The sequence below is a fragment of the Aulonocara sp. 'chitande type north' Nkhata Bay genome, linkage group LG11, assembly GCF_057382095.1.
Source record: "Aulonocara sp. 'chitande type north' Nkhata Bay isolate Kocher_YH1m ecotype deep benthic linkage group LG11, A_spYH_male_GT1.1, whole genome shotgun sequence".
Lineage (NCBI taxonomy): Eukaryota > Metazoa > Chordata > Actinopteri > Cichliformes > Cichlidae > Aulonocara > Aulonocara sp. 'chitande type north' Nkhata Bay.
In genome coordinates, this window is record NC_141354.1 from 20,146,307 (window position 1) to 20,169,330 (window position 23,024).

General features: G+C 39.0%; 1 protein-coding gene across 1 annotated transcript in view; it reads right to left on the reverse strand.

The window, feature by feature from the left end:
• Positions 1–1,691: 1,691 nt before the first annotated feature.
• plekhf2 (pleckstrin homology and FYVE domain containing 2) overlaps positions 1,692–23,024 on the reverse strand; it is a 38,258-nt gene continuing 16,925 nt past the window's right edge. The window contains exon 2 of the mRNA XM_086310999.1: positions 1,692–7,708. Within this exon, the coding sequence (XP_086167125.1) occupies positions 6,960–7,697 (738 nt within the window). The 5' untranslated portion in view covers positions 7,698–7,708 and the 3' untranslated portion in view covers positions 1,692–6,959. The remainder of the gene's footprint in view (positions 7,709–23,024) is intronic.

Genomic DNA, 23,024 nt, shown 5'->3' on the forward strand with positions numbered 1-23,024 from the left:
CATCTGACTACGTTAAAGTATTATAGTGTAATTAAAATTTCATACCAATTTACTTAGTCTATAGTGTTTATATGTTGGTATAAGAGCTAATTTATAGGGGTTAACACAATGAAGCTACTTTGGGTGCTCCTTTATACACAAGGTGTCGCCACGGTGACTCCAGATGTTTTGTTTGGCAGATTTTTTTTAACCCCTTCCTGACAAAACCACTAATGGAAAAAGCGTGTAAAAATTAATAAATACGAGTCATAGAATATGAGATAAATGTGTCTTCAGCTCTTTTTTCTGACTTCTTTTGGGCACTTTTACTGTGCCCTTTAGTCTCCAGGAGTGTATAGGGTGTTTGATTTCTCCATGCAGCTTTTGATCTTAATCAGGAACTCAGTTAACCACAGTACACTTAGTTCGAGCTGTTTACGTTTCTTTGGTTTTCCTGTTTGTCATGGCTGTGAAGACAAGCTTTTATTTCTTACTGCTGGGATTTTCATACCAAGTTTTCTTTAATAACTACATAACTAAAAAAAAAAGAAAAAAAAAAAAGGACACACTCAACAGTAACACACTTTTAAAGATGAAATCAACCTCAGTTGCATTTGTTAGTGCAAAAATCACGTTTAATAATCATGAAATCTATTTTCACAAGATGACCCTCTTATTTTTCCCCAGAAAGAGGTCAAATAAAGACAACACAGGACAATATTTGAATTTTAACCATTACATCATTTATATAAGAGATACTAAAGCAATTCTTAAAGAATTAGTATGAAGATGATATGCCGGGTTACATTCTGATTTAAGCCCTTTTTAGAGAATTAAGATTACCCGCAAAACTAGGAAATAAAACCAACAATGAAATCAAACAGCAACAGAAAACATTTGTACAACAAAACCTAAATCACAAGAATCAATGAGATCTTTTTCAGCTGTCCCAAGTTGGCTCCTAAGGAAAATGTGTGAATCTCAAGATCTGCAGCTCTTCTCCGATTCACTTGTGGATATTATCCCACATCTGAAAACATCACCACCCTCAACCAAGTGGTTCATACTGTGAGCGACATGAGCTGAACTGAGCAGCATTCAACCACCATGTGTTAGTTTACTGGCTGAATATAAAAATTACTGGCCCATATTTTCAAAATAAAAACATTCACTTTTCTCCTATTTATATCTTTATAGCCTTAGTATTTTACCTCTGGACTCAAAGACTGTCTTTCTGTCACATTTGGCGCTTAAGTTTGGACATGTGTAGAGAGTGAGTCCACACTATCCTGATAGACCCGTATGTGTCAGACTCACAGCAAATTGTCCAAAAAAAATAAAAATAAATAAAAAGTAGATTTTGAGCTTTAATTATCCCTGCAGCGTTGTGGCTGGCTCAGCTGTTCTTACAGCCACTGAAAGATGAAATGTGTGCTGGAAAAAGCCGAGAAAAATCATGATAATGAATCAATTTTCTGCACAGCTTCCAGCTGCAAATCCATGCTACTAACAAGAACAAATACTAGATGTTAGGTTTAGATTATTTACAGCCTCCGGTGACTTTTCCACTGCTTTGCCATTTCACGACCTATAAACACAACATAAAGGTCACATGCTTGAGATAATGTTAGAGTTTTGAATACAAGCGCATCGCCTGAATGCAGCAGAGGAGTGATCAGCTTTAAAAAAAAAAAAGTCACAAGTAACACACATTATATTCACTCTTTCAGTTGAAGGTTTTATTTTTATTTTATTTATTTGTTATTAACGTGCCCTTCCTGCATTAGTTTCACTATTGGGCCATTTAAGAAAAAGAAAAAGAAATCCTCTAAAAATCAAAACAATTACATGTGTGATTTGTTTACATGTGACATTTTCTTAATCAATGCTTGGAGAAGTAATCAGAACCCCTCAATCTACAATCAACACAAACAGTGCCAACTGTCAGACATGTTGCTCACAGTGTGAACACACAAACAGCTGGACACTGTAATTTACAGCACAAAAGTTCTGGCCAAATGGAAAAGTGGGAAAAAAAAAAAAGGCAGTTAAGTGTAACATTCTCAATCAGCCAAGATTTAGATGATGTTTTTTTATGTTCATGGTTCACTCTGCAGCAGGATCACACTGTACAGACAATCTTGTGGGGGGAGTAATGACTCATCGGGTTTTTGTACGTCTGCATCAGACTGTGTCATTTCTCTTGGTCAATATGTTTGGGAGGTTGGGAGGTGAAAAAAAAATCTAATTTGGCTGGAGTTTGATTCAATTTTAGTCAAACTGTGGAATGAGACATTTAAAAACAAATACATATTGCAATCCTTAATTTTGTACTGTATACTAGAAGTTTTACTACCAAGAAATCAGCATTGTGACCCGTTTAAGTGCATATAACCCCCCCAAAAACACAGGAACTAGGTGTCTTTGAACCGTGCATTTAATATTTGCCGGCTGCTGTTGCCTGTCCTGAGGAGCAGGATCTCTTAAAACACACGTGGCTGCATGGCGGCCATCAAAACGTTCCCATCTGTTTTTTAACCGTATTACAAAGCTGCAGATGCTGATGACATGTGACAGACAGGACGAAGAGGAGGGCTGAGCACAAAGAGACTTGAGACAGCGTCATTTCAGAAACTTATGAGAACTGTACAACAAAAACATTACAACCCAAACAACCCAAATCTGTACAAATGTACAAAAATCAACAGGCTTAAAACAACATGAGGATTCATTTGAAAATGTCCAGTCGCTGTGGATCTGACAGTATATGGTAACAACCTGGATCAGAGTCCATGTGCCGACTTTGTTGAGTGCAATCCACAGCAAACCTGAGGCCGGACTTTGTGCTTCTGGATTCGACTGTGACGTCATCGTCTCTCCGTGAGCACCACCGCCACAGTGAGTATAAAGGACAGCTGGTTAGTGATCATTAACATGGTCATTTCTCTTATCGCTATAACATTACCAGAAAGTTTAACCTATAAGATCATAACAAGAAAATGATCCCTTTCTTCTTCCTGTTCTGCTGGTTTACTGAGATGCTTAATGCTGCACTGTTACCGTATATCTGTGTAGAAAGAAAGTCAAAATGAAGGAAATCATCTGTAGACACTCACAGAGGTGTTGGACATAAAGGTAAAGGTTCGGCTTTTGTTAGAAGCAACGCAAACTTGTTTTCCCAATCCCGTTTGATCTCAGATAAAAGCAAAATCACTTCTGTGGTTTCGGTTTCTAGTCCTGACTGCAGTGTGCTCATGTACATCTTATCCCATGCCTTTTGTTTTAAACAAACACCTGTGAGTTTCATTCCAAAAAACCTGATGCAGTTAATGTGCTCTATTTAACAAGAAGAAAACTTCCAAAATACAAGTTCACACTTTCACCCGTCTGTGAAAATGAAGTTTCACGTGAGTGAGAGTCTGCTTGGATGGAGCTGGGTGTGACAGGCTGTCCCGTAGGAGGTGTTTTGACTTTTTCAGTCAGCCGATCAAACAGATGCACTTTAGTGAAATCAATGCAGCAGTCCACGCTGACTTTATGGTGACCTTTACACTCTGTAGCTCATTTAAAACAAACAAAAAAAGTCTCATCCAAGCTGCTGATGTCCTGCTTTCACACTTCGATAGGTTCATACAATATGTTAAGATTACTCGTTCAGTCGAGTTGTCAATAGGTAAAATGCCTGGCATTCTAATGCATTCCTGGCAGATGACATGACTGTCATGTACTGCATGTCTTGCGTTTCTAGTGTGACTGAAAAAAATTCGCGTCAATATTCCAGAGTTGCAAAATCTTTTCTTAAGAATACTGTAAACGCCCGTCAATGTGACGTGTGATGCGTCAATCTGATAAAAATGTTGGATTTTCTAAGCAGACATGCAGTGACGCAGGGAAACAGGACAGACGAGAATCCTAACTCAGTCTTGGTTTAGATGCTACAAGTGCACTTTTACAAATAGTGACAATCCTGAGACCTCCAACAGCACAGAATGAGCCAGCAGAGAAGCAGACTGACGAGTATCTGAGTACAAGCTTGGGTCATAAATACCGAGAAATTAATGATCCTGCGGAGTTCAGAGTCAACTTTGAGTGCTGTTTATTTGAAAATGTTGGTCTGAGGAATGAAACTCTTCACAGGACTCACCGAGAACAGAAACTCGCACTGAAACTGATAACATGAACATCTGGTAAGCGAACTGAACCTGAGTTCTCTGCAGGCTGTAGAAGGTAGTCAATTCCCCAAAGGAGTATTTTTTTTCAGTTCCTTGTTCAGTACCCAATCACATGACTTAATTCACACACACACTGTGTCACATGATCTACAAGCTGTGGTTTCCATGGAGAAGTGATGGTACTGAAAAAGGAAGCAAGTACACAAGGAAGGAAGGAAGGAAAGAAAGATGGACAGACTGTTATGGTCGCTTGTGTTGGCAGAGTTCAAAAGAGGTGTGTTTGTTTTATGACACAGTATTTCCCTCTGACGTAAAAGAGCAGCACAGTAAAGGGCAAGTGACAGGAAGACAACATGCCGATTTCCTGATGTTCATTCCAGAAAACCTGCTAAGCTGCTGAGCAGGTAGGAATTTCACAACCTATGGTTCACACACAGTTGTGCAAGAAAAGAAAAACACACACCAGGCCCTAAAACTTCCTTATTACTGCATTTCATTTCATTCAGTCATTCACTGGAGGCATTAGCTGAGTGTTAAACAATCGTATTGCAAACAGAATCCAAACTACTGCTTGCTGCTACCTCTCTGTGAGGTATTACATTAATCGGATCCGTTTGTATAACACAAAGATAAAAATAACCTACAGCTAACAAAACCCAACCAGGTGCAAAAAACTTCCAATTCTTTGTCTTTACCCACTCTAGCAACTTCATGTTTTACCAATTTTTGTCTTTTGTTATAATGTGACATTAAAGTTATAGCAAAGACTTAACAGCCCCACAAGAATATTTTGCAACTTGGTTTAGCAGATTTTATTTTTGCAGTCTGTTTGAAGGAACACCACGATCCATGACTGATTTGGTAGCTGATAACACCATGACCTTATTTTAAAAGTTCAGTCCCAAAGGCCTTCTAATCTCACGTTACTCAAGACGCTATTTTGGCCATCTTGGCATTGTGTTGGACTTGGAGGTCATTACTTTGCTTGAGTTCTTGGATTCTAGCACCACTGCCCTGTACTCCATCTGACAACTGGAGATCTTCTGCTGCAAACCCTAGAACTACGGTTGTTTGAAGCTGTAATGCTTTTTGTGTCTCAAACTCTGAGCTCAGCTGCAGAGCAGAACAGGGCCTAGCAGCTAAAGAGGATGAAAGACTCATTGGAGATGCAGGTGAGTGTAACGCTCAATTACTTATGTATCACAGGGTACTTGCTGATTAAAATATTTCAAAAAGGGCCCTTTATGAAGGGTATTGTTTATCATGGATGGACAATGGAGCCAAAATGGAATTAAAATATGTGGGAAATGCTGTATAATTACTCACAGGCGGGGTCAGTGCAACAGCTTTTTGGGAACAAATGAACATATCAGCCCAGCACTGCAAAGTAATGTGTGCTTTATTTAATCAATATTCAGAATCAGAGTATATTTGGCTGGCTAGTTATTTATTTCTGAAGGTAAACTTTAGATTATTTGATAAGCAATGGGGTGTTTGATAGAAGTCCAACTAGATTTCCCAGCCATGGTCGGCTACGAAAGATTTTCACAAGGTCTAAAGCAACCTCTCAACTAGCGTTCAATCAGCCTCGTCTGGAACACAGGTCCACACAAGCCATCTGTTGAAAGGTGTGTGTGTGAGAGAGAGAATGTTGATCACCAATACTTTCCATTCATCCTCTGGTTTTTAACACAATGTGGAAACAAGGCAATTAGGTTCCTCTAGGTAAAAATTGCCCACTAGCAGCTAAATGGAAAAGCCGGTGACTGCCCTTACAAGATTGGATGGCTGGTTTAAGTGACTTTCAAGTGTTTCTAGGAACAAATTGAACCGTTCCCATCTGATCCCTGGTCTATAATCGCCCTGGTCTTCACACAAAACCAAACAACAACCCTACCCTCTATAATGTGTTTCAGAGTCAACCTATCATGAAGTCGCTGTTTTTTGCAGTCTTGTTTTATTATCTAATAACCTTTCTGCTTGCTGAAGGCTAAGCTGAGTTTTCTACAAGGCACTATGTGAGGGTATAGAAGAAGGCAGAGTAAGCTTGGGGGCAGCCTCTAAGAAAACTCATACGTGGTTGTTAAAAGAGAAACAATCGCTCATCGTGAGACAAGCTTTAGTTGATTTGTCAAAAGCAGCTATAGTAGATTAGAAAAAGCTCTGCGTTTAGCACAATAGATATTTATAAAAGGGAAACTTTTCATTTTGCTGGAGTCCAATTTACAAAAATAGTGCAGAATTCTGTTATAATAAAGTCCTGTTTGGTGAAATACCTGAAAGAAAACCAAAGACGGGCTACAGCCCAAACATTTGCTTTTCCCTGCAGAAATTACAAGCAGTTACCTTGTTTAGGTTCATGGAGAGAGAGCACGGACAAAAATAAGAAAGAAAGAAGAAGAAATTAACTTAAGCTGAGTATAGAGCAGAGGGCAAGTCTCTCATTAGCACCTTTGTTTTCTGTAGTGACTAACTGAAGCTAATTAAGAGGGAAGGGAGAAGGGCTGTGATGAACAGTCAAAACTTTATCTCAAAGTGCTGCTGGTCACCCAGGCAGTTTCTCAAGTGACTGATTAATCACTGCGTTCAGGAAAGTATTTATCCCTGCTGGATTCATAGAAAAGGGTAAAACATTTTGGTTTGTTGATGAGACCAGAACTCCGAAGTGAATTAATGAATTAATCCAGAATTCCTCTCTTGGTGGATCATGATTCAATCACAAGGATGGAAAACACAAAAAATGTAATCAGCAGAGTACTTCCTCCACGGCAGAGAGATGGACAGACCGTTGGGAGGATCGGACCTTCCTCAGTCACTGCTGTCGTCATCGTCGTCATCGTCCGAGAGGTTGTTGCTGTGGAACTTTGACCCCGGCCGAGTGATGGAGTCTGAGCGTGCCTGGTTTACGGATGTCAGCTGCTCGTAGCAGTGCTCGCAGACACGAACTGGTTTGGACGACTGGCTAGGAAGGAGGTACTTCTTCTCTGAGCACGGCCCACAGACCACAAATCCACATTTCCTGCAGTGGTGGCGGCGGCTGACTGGCGTGAACTTCACCTTCTTGCAGCGCATGCACACAGAGGCCTCTGAGTCGGGCACCCATACAGCCGCGTGCTCTCCTGTAGGGGACTTGCCACTCTTCTGCAGCAAGTCTCCGACACATTTCCCTATGTGGTTCATCCATTCGGACTTCTCGGTGGCAGTAGCAGCATACACAGCGAAAGACTTGGTGGGCGTCTTGATGAGCCAGCCATTGCGCAGGTCGCCTTCATCTGGCACTGTGTCGATGGTGACGCTCTCCAGAGGGATGATGTGCTGCTTATTGTACTTCTTCTTCTGAATGACGATGTTACCATAAACCAAGATGTCGTTGAAGAGGAAGAACTGCCGTGCCTTTGGCTTCTTTCGGCAGAGTTTAGTGAGAACACCCTCACCAATCAGCACACGGCCTGGGATGGCCAGTGGCTGACCTGCAGCGCCGAAGCAGCTCTCAACCACCGCAATCCGCTTGGAGTTGGCCTCGCTGTTCGCAAGCCGGTCCACCATCTTCACCTCACCTGGAGGAAGACAAACAGAAGAAAGTTGAGAACAAACATTGGGGATTTTTTTGTTTTGTTTTTTTAAATTGAGCAACACAGCCAAATAAGCAATTCTAAAAGTTTCTAGTTTGAAAACGAGACCAGCGAGCCTTGACTAATTAAATTTTTATCAACATCTTATTAAAATATAGCAGACTTGCAGGAAAAGTAATATTTTCAGGACTTATTCTTATGCCCATCTGAGTCACCGCAGAGCAAATAAAGCCAGACAGAGAACACTCTACCAAGAGTGACCCTGACAATTTAAAAAAATAAATAAATTTTAACAAAATCGTGCCAAGTCCATCACTGTGAGCAGTACTTTACGTAGTTCTTTTAGAGTAACTTTACATATTTAACTCTTGGTCACATGTATGCTTTTGTTTTCTTGCAAATGTTTTTACTCATTCTAGTTGATTCTTTGTGAGTTCTTGTGAGTTCCCACTTGATATCAGTTTAACATTTTGAAGAAAGAAAAAAAAAGCAAAAAAAAAGCAGAGTAATTGGGGTTCTTCCGGCGTTTAACTTTCACTTTGTTATGCCATAAACTGATTATACTGATTCCTGTTTACTGACAGCATAATACTGTAAATACAGAGGGGAGTAGAAACCATTAAAACAATCTCTCTGACCCTGTTCTTAAGTTATACTGGCATAACTGTGTTTGTAGTAGCGGATTTCCTGCCAGTGCCTGTATTTCTTTCTTTTTTTTTTGTTTTTTTGTATTTCTTTCTAATGAAGAACCACAGTGCAATGAATCACTGTTCCACTTTCCCTGGTAACTTCACTGATCTCATCTGTCACGTGTTGGTTTAGTGCCACATGATCTGATTTTACACTTAAGCTGTCTGTGCTTAAGACTGGCGTCTATATTGTAAAATGTGACTTCGAGTAGCAATGCGATAATCACATTGGCTGACAAATGTATGGTCTTTAGCACATGTTATATTTAATTGACAGTGACATTTGCCAAATACAAAAATCATATAAAACCCAATTTTCCATATTGCCAAACTCCCATGGCTTCATCTCGTACAGCAAGAGATAGCACCTCATTCATTAACAAATTAAACAGATTGATCAGTCACACTTCATCTGTCAGCAATAAATACTAAATATCCAATTTATTTGTTACGACTTCTGGTGATTGTGGCATAAAAAAAATAATTAGCCACTAGCAGGGCTGGGCTATATATCGAGTTTTAAAAAAAAAAATCGATATATTTTCATACGAGATATAAGATGTGACAATATCCTTTATATCGATATAGTCTATGTTACGTTATAATTATACTTGTGGAGCCACAAGTTTGCCTCTCTTTCGTCCACTTTTGTCTCTGCGCAACGTTACTCGGCCTCGCCTCTCCTTCACTGAACACAACTCCTCCTCCCCCATAGCTTCACCTGCAGGCAGCGACAAGATGGACACGGCAAATCTCCGTTAGCGAGTTGTGGGGCTGGACGGCGTCAACGTGTTAGCGAGCTAACCACGCTAACGACATGCAGCCCACAAGGGCTGCGCGGCCTAAAATCCTTTCATTTTCTCAAAAGTTGATAGCGCGCCTTATGTATGAATTCTGGTTGTGCTTACTGACCGCGAACCGATTTTAGGTGGTACACGGCGCTCAGCAATCTGTCAAAAAAATGTTTAGTACGACTTTGGTAAGCTACAGAGCTGCAGCGCTTGATGGATTGTTGGAGCATTACGGCTACCGTAGTCTGGAGCCTCGCGGAGTGATACGTACTGTGCTTCGACGTAATATTACCGTATTGTGTGTGTATAAGGACCATAAATGGCACCTGCTAAGAGACATGGTTACGAAGCAGATTGCAAACTCAAGGCTATCAGTCACGCAGTAGAAGTTGGGAACAGAGCAGCTGTGAAATCTGTCTTTGTTATTATGCTCAGCATCTGTTAGTTTACATTTTGACTGCACAATTATGAGCTTTTTCTTATGCACAAAAACAACATTGTTTTCTTTTATTTATGGAGCATTATTATTTAATAAATGCTGATAATTTATTTTTGAGAAATTTATTCATGTAAATCTATGCTGTATGTAAATAAAAATGCCTGTGTGACATCTGGGACACAGTGTGACTAAGAACTCTCTTTTTGTTCTTAACTTATGGCTTTAAAAAAAAATATTGAGATATATATCTTATATCGCCACCCAGCTAAAAAATATCGAGATATGAATTTTGGGTCGTATTGCCCTAGCGACTAGGTGTAGCAAACAACCCACTGGACATTAACATTACAAAAATAAAGAAATAAATGAAGAAAAGAAAGAAAAGCTGTTAAGTCCCAAACTACAAACTGAAACAACACTGAATAACTGAATGTGCGGGAAATGTCTTCACATAAAATACATTTAGCCTACATAATATTATCCCACAATCCAAATGTAGGTAAAAACGAGCCATCTCTCCCGCAGGGTGACACATAAATAAATAGTTTACCCGATGTGCACCTTTTTTGTCTCTTCTTTTTAACTCTTCAATTCCTGAACATGAACCAGCATTTTTGAACACTATTTTATCTCAGTTTTATTTTTTCTTGTGTGTCCTTTGTAAGTAAAGGTTACAGTCTGAATGGATCCATTCCTCAAGCTTTTAAGAGAGAATTCAATTGAGACTCAATACCAAACACAAGCAGGTGTCTCCTCTCTGATGTGACCCAGATAACAGCACAGCTTATGGGTCTCCCTTTGGCTGAAAGCGCAGTGAAAGAGGTCAAAGGTCACTGGTGATAGATACAAAAGGATGCTGGCACTCTCTAGGCGAGCCCTAGGGTTTGAGAGCAGAGTCGTGCCCTCAAAAAAGATAAGATGAAGTACACACTATAGTACAGACATGAAGCCATGCACAAGCAGCATGGATACTGTGAAATCAGAGAGATAAACTTCTGAAGTCTTATTTACTTAGACAAAGCCTGCTGAGATTCATTCATCTTAAGATCTTGACTTGTGGATGCAGTTTCCTTTTTAATCCTTCCCACTGCTGTGACCACCCATACATGTATATTTTGTTCTGCTTTTTTTTTTTCTTTTCCCGGTGCTTTCCAATCAGCCTTATTAAACCTGACTAAAAAATTTAAACACAATTATTTGCTCCACCCCTCTGGTTATTCTTACTATTTCTTTAATAATGTTTTGTTTTTAAACTGGAGATATTAGCAAGTTTCTCAGAGACTAATGATTCAGTGATGAAATGGTCAGTAATATCACATTAACATTCATACAAAACAAAAGTGTAAAAAAAAAAAAAAAAAAAAAAAAAAAAAAAAAAAAGGAAACATCACATTTTTTAAAATTATTTTGGGCCTTTCTAGTTTTTTTTGGGTAGATATAGCGAAGACTGACAAGAAAGCGGAACAAAAGAGAGACAGGAGAAGACATGCGGCAAAGGGGCTGCAGGTCGGACAGGAACCCGCTCTCAGACATGTGGCATATGGTCGCCTGCTCGTCCCAATGAGCTAAACCGGCACCCAACTTCACCACATTTGAGGGTCTAGAACCAACATTTCTTAAAATGTTCCTGAAATTTGATCATTTTTAAACACAGGCAAAGCTACACAATGTCCCTTCTAAACTTCCCAAACTTCATTATTTGAAAGTTTCTGTAACTCTGCAACAAATAAGCTCCTAGCCACTTGTTTGTTGGTAAGTGGGTGGACTGAACTTGAACAAACTGCATAACTAAACTAACTGTAACATATAGAAACCAAAGTTTAGGTGTGACTGCACTCTTGATTTCAGACTTTAAAGAAAAAAAAAATACAAACAACCAAACAAAACCGCAGTGCAAGAATCGATGCTAATTAGCCAGCAGATGCCAGTGCAGCTTGGGCCGGGCTCCCTAGTGATCTGCACACTAATAACCCTGAGTGAGGGAGTGAACTGCGACAGAAAAGCCCCGTAGAGGACAGAGGGGTTGCTGAAACGCCAACCCTGTTAGCGAGGGCTCATTTCCCACTGCCGAGGCAGCCCGGGGACCAACTCCCATCAGCAGACAGTTGAAGGCACAAAGAGCAAAAGGTTCTGGTGAGAGATAGCGGCATAAATACAGGCTGCAGGCTCCCAACCCAGTAATCAAAGTGAGACAGAGTGGGATGAAACAGACTGAAAAATGCACAGAAAATGCTACAAGAAGAAAGAGCTTTCTTTGCTCTGCAGTGATAAATGACAGCTTTCATGAGCAAAGACAGGAACACAGCCGGGAGCAAACAAAAGAACTCTGAGGACATAATCAGTCATGACGGTTTAATGGTATGGTCAATATAATGATTTAATATGGTGAGACATTTCAGTTTCAGTTATTTGTCATTTAAGTGAAATGTCATCTTGCAAACAGGTCAAGTTTCATCTAATGATTTTTCTCTTTTCTTTACCTTAAGCTCAAAATGCTATCATTTTTAAATGCTTCAATTTAAAAATAATTAAAACAAATATAATTATCCTTTTAAAAGTGGTTAAAGTACAGCAAAACAGTTATGTATGATCTCTGTGGGATTTCAAATAAATAAAATAAATGATCAATTACAGCAAAAAAAAACAAAAAAAAAAAACGTGTTATTTGTTTCAGGAATACAGTTAACAGATGGGTGCTTCTGCTGGCAGACACATTCTTTAATGTAGCTTAAGAAAGCCAACTTTAATATGCCAAAGGAAATAAAGAAAAATTCTGGAAACAGAAATGCCTTTGTGTAAATCTAATAATTTCATCAATTAAAATCTGTTTTATTGATGAAAGTAAAGTAACATTGTAATTGATTAAGTAGACTTTGGCGAAAAATTTTTTAAATCAATAAAAAAAACAAATGATACTGGGATTATTAGTGAAGGATAAAAAGTAAATGCAGTCCATTACATTCATCTGCCAATGTGGCTCATAAAAGAAATAAACGTCACAGCCAGAACCAATTATCCATCTCTGTTATGTTGGTATTTAGTGTCCGTTTCCCTTAGGGATAGATTGGGTTCATCAGCCAGCTGGAGATTGGCGAACTGAACTCTTTGTGCCAGCGTTGCCCTCTGTGGAGCTCAACTTTACCAGCTGCTGATTCTCATTTGTGAAAATGAATACATCAATCATCCATCTGTGCTCCCCTGGACAGAGAGAGGTAGACGAAACTGAGCCAGGTTGGAGCAAATTATTTAATGCATCAACCACCCTGACACCAGATTACAGCTGCCTGACTAAGGTGTGAATACTGCCAAGGTTACAGGTTTGAATATCCCTAGAGACCCTTGCAGCAGTGCACCCACAGAAAATTTGTTTTATGAGTTTGCATTTCCTATGTAAATTGCTGCTAATTATAGGGAAAACAGACGATAGTTCAGAGGTGGTAATTTTAGCACAGTTAGTTGTGATGTATATAAATGCAGTTGCTGATTTCTAGAAGACTCTGAAGAATACCAAGTTTTTTTCCACCTCTCACCAACTCAACAGCTTTGTTATCTTTAATTTTCATTTAATTATATTATGGGCAATATATTAGATAATTTTCCCTCTTCTTCGGTAATAAAACAGTAATAGTTTGCAATGAAGTTGAAATAAAGGGGTAGTAACCACACTGAATGATGTAATTTACATTAGGGCTGGGCTATATACCGTTCACGGTAATACCGGTGTAATTTTGGGCAACGATAAGAAAATGAAATATCGCGATAGAATATGGGTAAAACACGCATGTGCAGTGCCTATGTTTACATACGCACATGGCGGCGACGCAGAATGAGAAGAGCGAAAGTGGATCGTTGAATGAAACGGATGAACCAGAATTGGTTTGTAAAAATGCTGCAACTTCAATGGTGTGGAACTTTCGTCCGTCAGATACAAAACAAAGCACTATTTTTGCTAGCGCATGCTAGCGGGCCGTCGTTATTACAGTGTTGTTTGGAAAATACAGCACACTTAAAATCAATCCTTTGATTTTTCTCGCTTTTTCTGAAAATCGACAGTGCCCCTTATAATCCTGTGCGCCTTATGTATGAATTCTGGTTGTGTTTACTGACCTCCAAACGATTTTATGTGGTACATGGCGCTCTAAAATCTGTCAAATGTTTTAGTACGACTTTGCTAAGCTACGAACCCGCACCACTTGATGGATTGTCGGAGCATTACGGCTATCGTAGGCAGGCGCAGAGTGATACGTACTGCGTATATATCATGATAAATATTTTTGGTCATAACCCAGTTATAGCTTGTAACAATCTTGATTTTTATCTGAAATGAATATTAATGTGGTATCAATTCGGGTTAAGAATGTGAAAACAAATGTAATAATACCTATGATGAAAAAAATGGCTTAGTAAGCTTTTAGTAACAATGTTAATATGTGAGAAATGTTACATTTTGTACATTGGCCTTACCTAATTACATGTTATTTAAAGTGCTTTAATTGGTTATTACTTCTCTAGATCCCACATTACGCCACTATTTCCATGTTATTACCAAGCTGTAATAAAAGTAAACCCAGAGGTGTTTTGCAAATTGTTTAATCATTTGCCCGCATGGTCTTTCATTAGCTTTGCCTAAAGATAATATATTTTATTTACTACAAACTAGTGCAAATCACATACCATCTCAACTTTTCAAACAGGGCTGTTCATGGGTAGTTTTGGTTTCTTAGCTGGAGTCTGGTGTTTTGAATGTCAATGACGACTGGCTGTGCTACCTAGGGTTACGGGAACAGCAGTGGCTTTAGATAAGCCCAATGATTAATTCATTACGAGCTGCTGACCTCTCTCTCAGTTTACAAGAGGTGTTCATTTATTGCCAACACCCAAAAACATTAAACCTCCATGAAAAAGCAATAAATAAATAATATAAATAAATAAATATTAAAATTATAAATAATTAAAAAGCAGGGCACTTTGTTCTCTTTAACAAGTGGGGAAGAACGACACGACAAGTAAGGGAGAGATTATGGTTTTGTCATGGCTATTACCCTTTATGAGAGATGCAAGATGTTCTAACCCCAACAAAACCCTGAAAAGGAAAAAACAACAACAAAAAACCCCCACCTTATCTTCCTTTTTAAGTCCCATCTTATTGTGCTCAATACAAAAGAACTTGCCCGTTTTCCATCTTAAGTTCAGTTATTCTATGCTTTATAAGGTGAAATCTGTGTGTGCTCTCAAACTGTGCTAAGTAGAGTTAAAATAAGTTGAATAAATATGATTCTTGTAGGAAAAATGCACAAAGAAGACACTGCTGTTGATACTGTGCTTAGCAATATTTCACTAAAATTCATCTCCAATCCTTCATTACTCTGACAGTTGCTAAAGTTTGGGGAGTTGTGGTGTGAACTGTTTTGCTTTCTAAAGTGGGCCATCTAATAAAAATTTTGCAAACAAATAAGCAAAAACAAGGTTTTACTTTCGAGTTGCCAAGGTGATGCCAGTGTAAAACAATCTCACACTTAATTATAAATAACCACCTATGTTAAGTGTTTCTACTGCAGGCGGACCTCTTGGTTACAGTCATTATTACATGGCACTTGTTAACTTTGAACTTCAGAATTAGATGCAATTTCTCATTTAACAATTTTCAAGCAGTGTAAAATGGCCTTAAAAACTCTTGAGATTTTCTTGAGTATAGCACGTACTCTCAAAATTACATAGATAATAGCATGAATATGCCAACTCGTGGGAATTGTCAGAGAAACTGCCTTTTCTGTAATTTGGTTGTGGTTTGCAAACAAGATGTTTGAGATATTTGTGAAAGAAGACTTCTCTGGAATATACGAAAAGATGACGTGGGTGATTCAAGACTTTAGTATGACCAGCAATTAAACCACCAGTGGACACCGCACTGGGAAGTCTGGGAAGTAAGAAGCAGTGACAGCAATGAGTCAGACGCTAAAGGGAGAGAGTAAAGATGGTGAAAGCAGGGCAGGGAAGAGAGAAAGAGCCATTCTGTAGACTGTAAACAGCAAACACGGACACAAGGGCACCCATTTATCCAGAGGAGAGAATGTGAGGGTGGAGGCCATCAATGATGAGGCAGTGTCTTTGTTCTTGCTTTTTCCATTCTACATCTCTTTAAGCTGCTGCTCTTATTACAAATGATAAAGCATTAAAACATATTCTTTAGAACCGATCAGTACAAAGGTGTCTTCATTTTAAAAGCAGCAAATCTGATCTAAAAGCAAATGGTACAGACAGTGTTTTGACACTGAATGTAAAGGGAAGATTTATATTAACATTATAATTAATAAGGCAGAAACTAAAATTTCCCCACCCAATTTTCTCCTTTGTAAAGTTTAAATTCTGTCCATGTATACGAGGAGTTCAACAGGTCTGACATGTTGGCCCACATATCACCAGTAGGAAAACCACACAAACTTAGCATGCATAAATTTAATTATGCATGATGATAAACTTCATCCAAAGTGAGACAAAAACCAAATCATTCCCAGTTTGAATAGATCTCAGGTAGAGCTGTGCGATATGACAAAATATATCGGATGATGATATGAAAACATCTATCATTTCAAATTATACGCCATCCTTTGTTTCATGGTGTCGCAAAATACACTGTTTAGGCATCGGGGCACAGAGAATACCAGCATAGCCAGTGAAAATGAAGCAGGAACAGGCAGCTCCAAATAAAAGGACCAGTCAAAACAAATCAAGGACCTTATTCCTAAACGAGGGGCTACCTCTGTAGCATGGACATGGTTTGGTTATGAAAAGTCTGACACAGCAGAAAACGGAAAACTATGCCGCAAACCTGTCCCCACCACAGACTCAAACACGACAAACCTCTTCTACCACCTACGCAAGAATCAGGTGAAAGAGTATGGAGACTCAAACTTTAGAAGAGGCTTTTCCCAGCAGCACACCATGTAATAAATACCTCCAAAAGTTGATTCTGTTCATCTGGATGTAGCGTTTTCAGTGGGAGAAATGTTTTGCCACTCATCCAAGTGACTTCTTCAGTCTTAGCTGACTGCAGGTTTCCCCAATCTTATAAACAGGATATTTGCATAATGACTGAAACCAGCCCACTGAAGGAACAATGGGCTGGGAGGTCAGTTCCTTAATCATAATTATGCAAATTCTCATGACCATTGATCAACAACCACTGATCAATGGCCATGAGTACTAGGGCTGGGCCATATTATACCGTTCACGGTAATACCGGTATAATGTTAGGCAACGATAGGAAAATGAAATATCGCGATGGAATGGGAGTAAAACGCGCATGCGCAGTGCCTTTGTTTTCATACGCACATGGCCGATTGTTGAGTGAAACAGATGAACCAGAATTGGTTTGTAAAAATGGTGCAACTTCCGTGATGTGGAACTGGTTTGGTGTTTGTCCGTCAGATACACAACAAAGCACATTTTTTTGCAGAACATGCAAGCGGCCGTTGTTATTGTCATATTTGTCGGACTAAGATGCTCTTAAATCTGGGAGTAATCTGGGTCCTAAACTCCGTATGCTTCAGGTCAAACAACACTGCAGCATCACTTAGAGTTAAAAACTGTCTAAATTCTTTCATCTTTAATAAAACGATCAGCATTGCTGCTTTACCAGGTGTAACTATAAAGTTTAACTTCCAGGCATCCATGAAAACAAAAGTTATTACATTTAACGGAGTTAGAAGTTAGCAGGAAGCTAGCGGAAGTTAGCACGCTAGTTTTGCTAGTTACCTAAGCATGATATAGCACGTTCTGACTGAGAGATTTCTGAAAAAAATCAAACGTACAGCTCTGCTATCACTTCCAACATAAATGAAGACAGGAAACTAAACAGCAGTGACGTTTGTAGGGTTACTGAAGTTGGGCTAGCTGGTATATAATGATGTGCTACGTGATCACTAGCGACACAGCTATGTTAGCATAACATAAACAGTGAAGCTGGAGGACGAACACTAACACTTTTCCACTTATAAAAGTTAACGTGAAGGTTCTTCATGGTTAGAGACAAATGCAATCGCATGGCAGGATGCTGTAAACGGACCAAACTTCAGTCAGGAGAACAACTGAGATAATCCATCCACAATACGAGGTTAGTCATTAATATACTGCAACAACATGGGAATAGAGCAGCTGCAGAGAATTCAACATTAATGAATCAATGGTACAGAAGTGGAGGAAGCAAGAAGAATGAGTTTAATAAAGTTTGATTTATCTGACTGCTTTGTTTCGCTTAATGTGCCTTATAATCCCGTGCACCTTATGGTCCGAAAAATGCGTACTGCACACTGCAGTTTAATGTTGCAAAGCACCTCTTTTTAACTTCAGTGGATATTATACATGGTTATGCTCAGGATATGTCAGCCCATTTCTACTGGAAATGCCTTTTGGTTAAACTTTCAGCAAGGAATTTGCATTTGCACTGTTACATTTTTATAAAGCTTTAATGTACATAAAAACCAGCTTCTTGTTTAAGTGAAAATAAATGGAAGGTTGTCTTTTTGCGCTAGTAATGTTGTGGAGTTGTATTTTGTCTCGCATCAATTATATCGTCGGTTATATCGTTATCGCAAATTTTCAAATATATATCGTGATAAATATTTTTGGCCATATCGCCCTGCTCTAATGAGTACCATTCACAGAGAGTTGGGGAATGGCTGCAATCACAGCATTGTATGATGGCGAAAGATGTACCCCTAGGCCCCCTCCTCGATTCAGAGATGGTCTTTCCCCTTTCACGTTAATGGCCTCCTTGACTCCCCGCTCAAACCAGCATTCCTCCCTGTCCAGGATGTGTACATCCTCATCAATGAAAGAGTGTCCACAGGCCTGTAGGTGTAAATAGACTGCGGAGTCCTGGCCTGACGAGGTAGCTCTTCTGTGTTGTGCCATCCGCTTCATCAGAGGTTGTTTGGTTTCCCCGATGTATACATCCTGGCAGTGTTACTCTGTTTGTGTCAGGGGACACGATCCTTGGGGTGGACCAATTTTTGGTGAAGAGTGTTTTGGGGTTTGAAAGCCACAGAGACACTGTTTAGAAAAAATGCGTCTCAACTGCTCAGATACTCCTGACACATACAGGATCACTACAGGTTTTCGCTTAGGCAGTGGTTGTAATAAATAATCGCAAAGAAAATGGCGGCCGTTACAGCTTATATATCATAATATATCGTTTAATGCATTGGTCAAAACACTCGCCAAGCTGAAAACACTTCACACAAGTCGAGATGCCGGAGATTCAAAGAATTTACAGAAAAAGCACTATTTTGTGATATACATAGTTATCGGGATGACAAATATCCTGTATCAGGATATGAGATTTTGGTCATATCGCACAGCCCTACTCTCAGGACAATCAGAAGCAGACTACCACTGTATCGCTAGACTGCTGCGGGGAATCTTTGTAGAGCCAACGTAACCTCAGGCTACGTCCACACTAGTTCGGATAGATTTGAAAACGGCATTTTCGTCTGAAAACACTCTGCGTCCACACTAGCATTTTCAGTCGTTTTCACAGAGTTGCGCGTCCACATTGAAACGGACGAAAACGCTTACGTTCCAGTACTGCGCATGCGTGAAACACAATAAGATTCGACCTGCCTCATTTCTGTCTGCCGCTTATTTACTTTCGGGCTCTTTGAAACGTCGTGGCAAAATGTTGAGGAAAAGCCCTGAGTTTTTTAAGTGGACTAACAATGAGGTGGAGTTATTGCTGCGAGTAACACAAAAGTACAAAGTTACAAAAGCGAGTGAGAGTTAAAGAATTTGAAGAAAAGCTATCTGAAGCATGTACAGACTGATTAATCTTTAATAGGGCTGTCAAAACAGAGCAAAATAAACAACTGCTGTATAATGCCCTCCGCTATCTTAGTTAAATTGGTCACATGTCTGCATCATATGACTAACATGCATCATCATTTTAGAAAGTCTCCATTTTTGCTGTCCACACTACAACACGAAAGCACCGTTTCCAAATGTATGCGTTTTCCTTCAGCAAAAACGCCGTCTCAGTGTGAACGGGAGGCCAAAATGGAGAGAAAACGCATTAGTGTGGACGTAGTCTCAGAAAGTTGCTGATGTCTTATGCTTGTGTGTAGTGCATTATGTGTTAATTACCATGTGGTTGTGTCCCAGTGTTTTATTAGTCTCAATTTCTCGAATCTGAAAATTCATTGTACTACTTTTGTCTATTATGAAAAAAAGTGCACAGAGGAGTTATTATTCCACTGTAAGAGATCATTTTTTTCCTTGTGTTTAGTATTTCATCAGGAACTACATGTATTGCATTCAGATATACCCAGTCTGACTGAAAGCTAACGGGACAGCTCTTTGACCACGGTCTCCTTCACAGAGGTCTTATCTGCTTGTTGCTGACCTGAACGCAGCACCCTGCTGCTATGTGCCAACAACATCCTGTCATGTCATTACAAAGGATTACAGAGCTGCCGTGTGAGAATGAACACCAGATAAAGGGATTGGAGGCTAGTCTCTGAACCAGTATTTGTGTCTGTAACCTGAAAACAACTTTTGGAACACCAGAATTTTACTGTGATTTTACACAACAAATGCCACATGGCACTGGATATTTGCTTCTTGCATGTAAAATGAACAAAAAAGTGCATGAATCACAAACAGCACTGCCATTATTTAATATTTATTAGAGTAGTGTGGTAGTTAAAAAATTTGTTTTACATTTGAAAGACCCCTGATTTGATTCTGGGAGAAGACACAAACTTGTCCTCCAGGGGTTACAAGCTTGTGTACTCCCAATGCTTGTCTCAAGCCGGGGTAAATAGGAGGGCTCAGTCAGGAAATGGATCTGGCATAAAATCTGTGTGATTAAAAAATAAATAAATTTAAAAATAAAAAAAACCCAAAAAACATCTGGATCCACTTGTTGTGGTCCTTTGGGAAATAAGGGGGGAGCCGAAAGTGCCTTCTTCACATCATGACACACAATATAAAGCACTTTGAGGTGACTGTTGTTGTGATTTGGCACCATATAAATAAAATTGAATTGAATAACTGGTAGACTTTGCTCACTTAGTAAATCAACAGGAGTTCTTATCAATCTAGTATCAGGCTGAATTGCACTGTTTTTAAAAAGACAAAAAAAACTCCCCCAAAAAACCCCCACAGTTATCACTTTATGTCTTCCTGTAAGTTGACATAAATTATTTATTAATCTTTTACGACATGCATGACTACATTCCCCATCATTAACTGGAAAAGGATTTATAGCTTCTCTAGACACAGGCTTGAATCCGGTCCAGTTAGGGGATCTTAAGCTATAAGCAAGTTTGGGAAACTTCTGAGAAATATATCTAGACAGGATATCATTATCGAGATCATGTAGATACACAGTAAAATTCTCCAGAGTTTACATCAGCATTAAAAATAATATCAATAAACCTGCAGATTATTATCTTTTTTTATTTAGTCTACTCGGTCAGAAAGTTTTTATGGATAGGGCTATAACTAGGGCTGGGCCATATCATACCTTTCACGGTAATAGCGGTATAATGTTGGGCAACGATAAGAAAATGAAACATCCTGATAGAATACGGGTTGTTTTCATAAGCACATGGCGGAAAAAGCATGGCGGCGACAGAGAATGAGAAGGGCGAAAGCGGGTCGTTGAATGAAACAGATGACTCAGAATTGGTTTGTAAAAATGCTGCAACTTCAGTAGTGTGGAACTGGTTTGGCTTCCGTCCGGAAGATATACAACAAAGGACTATTTTTGGTAGAGCATGCTAGCGGGTCGTCGTTATTACCGTGTTCTTTTGAAAATACGGCACACTTAAAATCAATCCTTTGATTTTTCCGAAAATCGACAGTGCCCCTTATAATCCCGTGCGCCTTATGTATGAATTCTGTTTGTGTTTACTGACCTCGAAACGATTTTATGTGGTACACGGCGCTCGAAAATCTGTCAAATGTTTTAGTACGACTTTGCTAAGCTACGAACCTGCACCGCTTGATGGATTGTCGGAGCATTACGGCTATCGTAGGCAGGCGCCTCACGGAGTGATACGTACTGTGCTTCAACATAATATTACCGTATTGTGTGTGCATAACCTCTTTTTAAGTTTTGTGGATATTATACATGGTTATGCTGAGGATATGTCGGCCAATTTCCACTGGAAATGCCTTTTGGTTAAACTGTCAGCAAGCAATTTGCATTTGCACTGTAAAATTTTTATATAACTTTAATGCAGATAAAAAAAAAACAGCTGCTTGTTTAAGTGAAAATACATTGATGTTTTGGGGTTTTTTTTGCACTAATAAAGTTGTGGAGTTGTAAAGTATTTTGTCTAGTGTCAATTATATCGTCAGTTATATAGTTATTGCAAATTTTCAAATGTATATCGTGATAAATATTTGTGGTCATATCGCCCTGCTTTATAACTAACTGTACTTCACTTTCAATATAAAATCTTCAGAGCCACTCTTCAATCCCACAGAAGGCGAAAATTTTCTCTAAGAATTATGGAATAAATATCAGTTAAACAACGTGTACCAGTTTTTCTCCCTCATTGTTTCACTTTGCTGTTATTTTCTTTCTTGAAAAGTTTCTCGAGTGTTCCTTGAGACTTTAGCTCATTGAAATTTAAAATTTAAAGTACTTTTCTAATCTCTCGATAAAGTCTTTGTCTGAAACAATACACTCTTTATAACAATATTCAGTAAAATCCAAATAAGTTTATTTCTAATGGGACAAAGACCACGTTGAGGAGAAAAACGTCCTGCCTCTTGTACCTCAGCATTTGTGTAAATTAGTCTATTGTAAATTAGAGACAGCAGAAAGCATGCCATCCTCACTCCTAATCCTGTTCTTTATCACATCAAATTTGTGAAAGAAACTCTGGCCAGTGTTTCCTCAAACCTACTGAGCTAACTAGAAACTAGTTCAGCCCTAACTCATCCTCCCAAGATTAATTACCACAGCTTTCCTTTTCAAAACACTTCCTATATATTAACACACTGTGTATTTGAGTATGATAAAGAGCTGTAATGCTTATTCTTATCGTTAACGTTAAAAAAAAAATAAAAAATGTAGAAGCGATTATCTACATTACCATAACGCATCCCACCGTGACAGTATCGATCTTTAACCTATCCCAATTTCTGATGTTGTCAGCATAGTAAACATAATTCTCACTTGCTGAATTACTGTTAAGAACTATATTGCACCTCCAAGAGGAACTGCCTCATGTCATATCTAAGAGCAAATTCTCACACTTCATGCAAATGATAGTGACACAGGGCTTCCCCTTAAGACTACTCAAACCAGAGAAGACTAATATTTCCATCCTACCCTAGTTCACTTGTGTGCAAGAAAAGTGGAAACAGTTTAC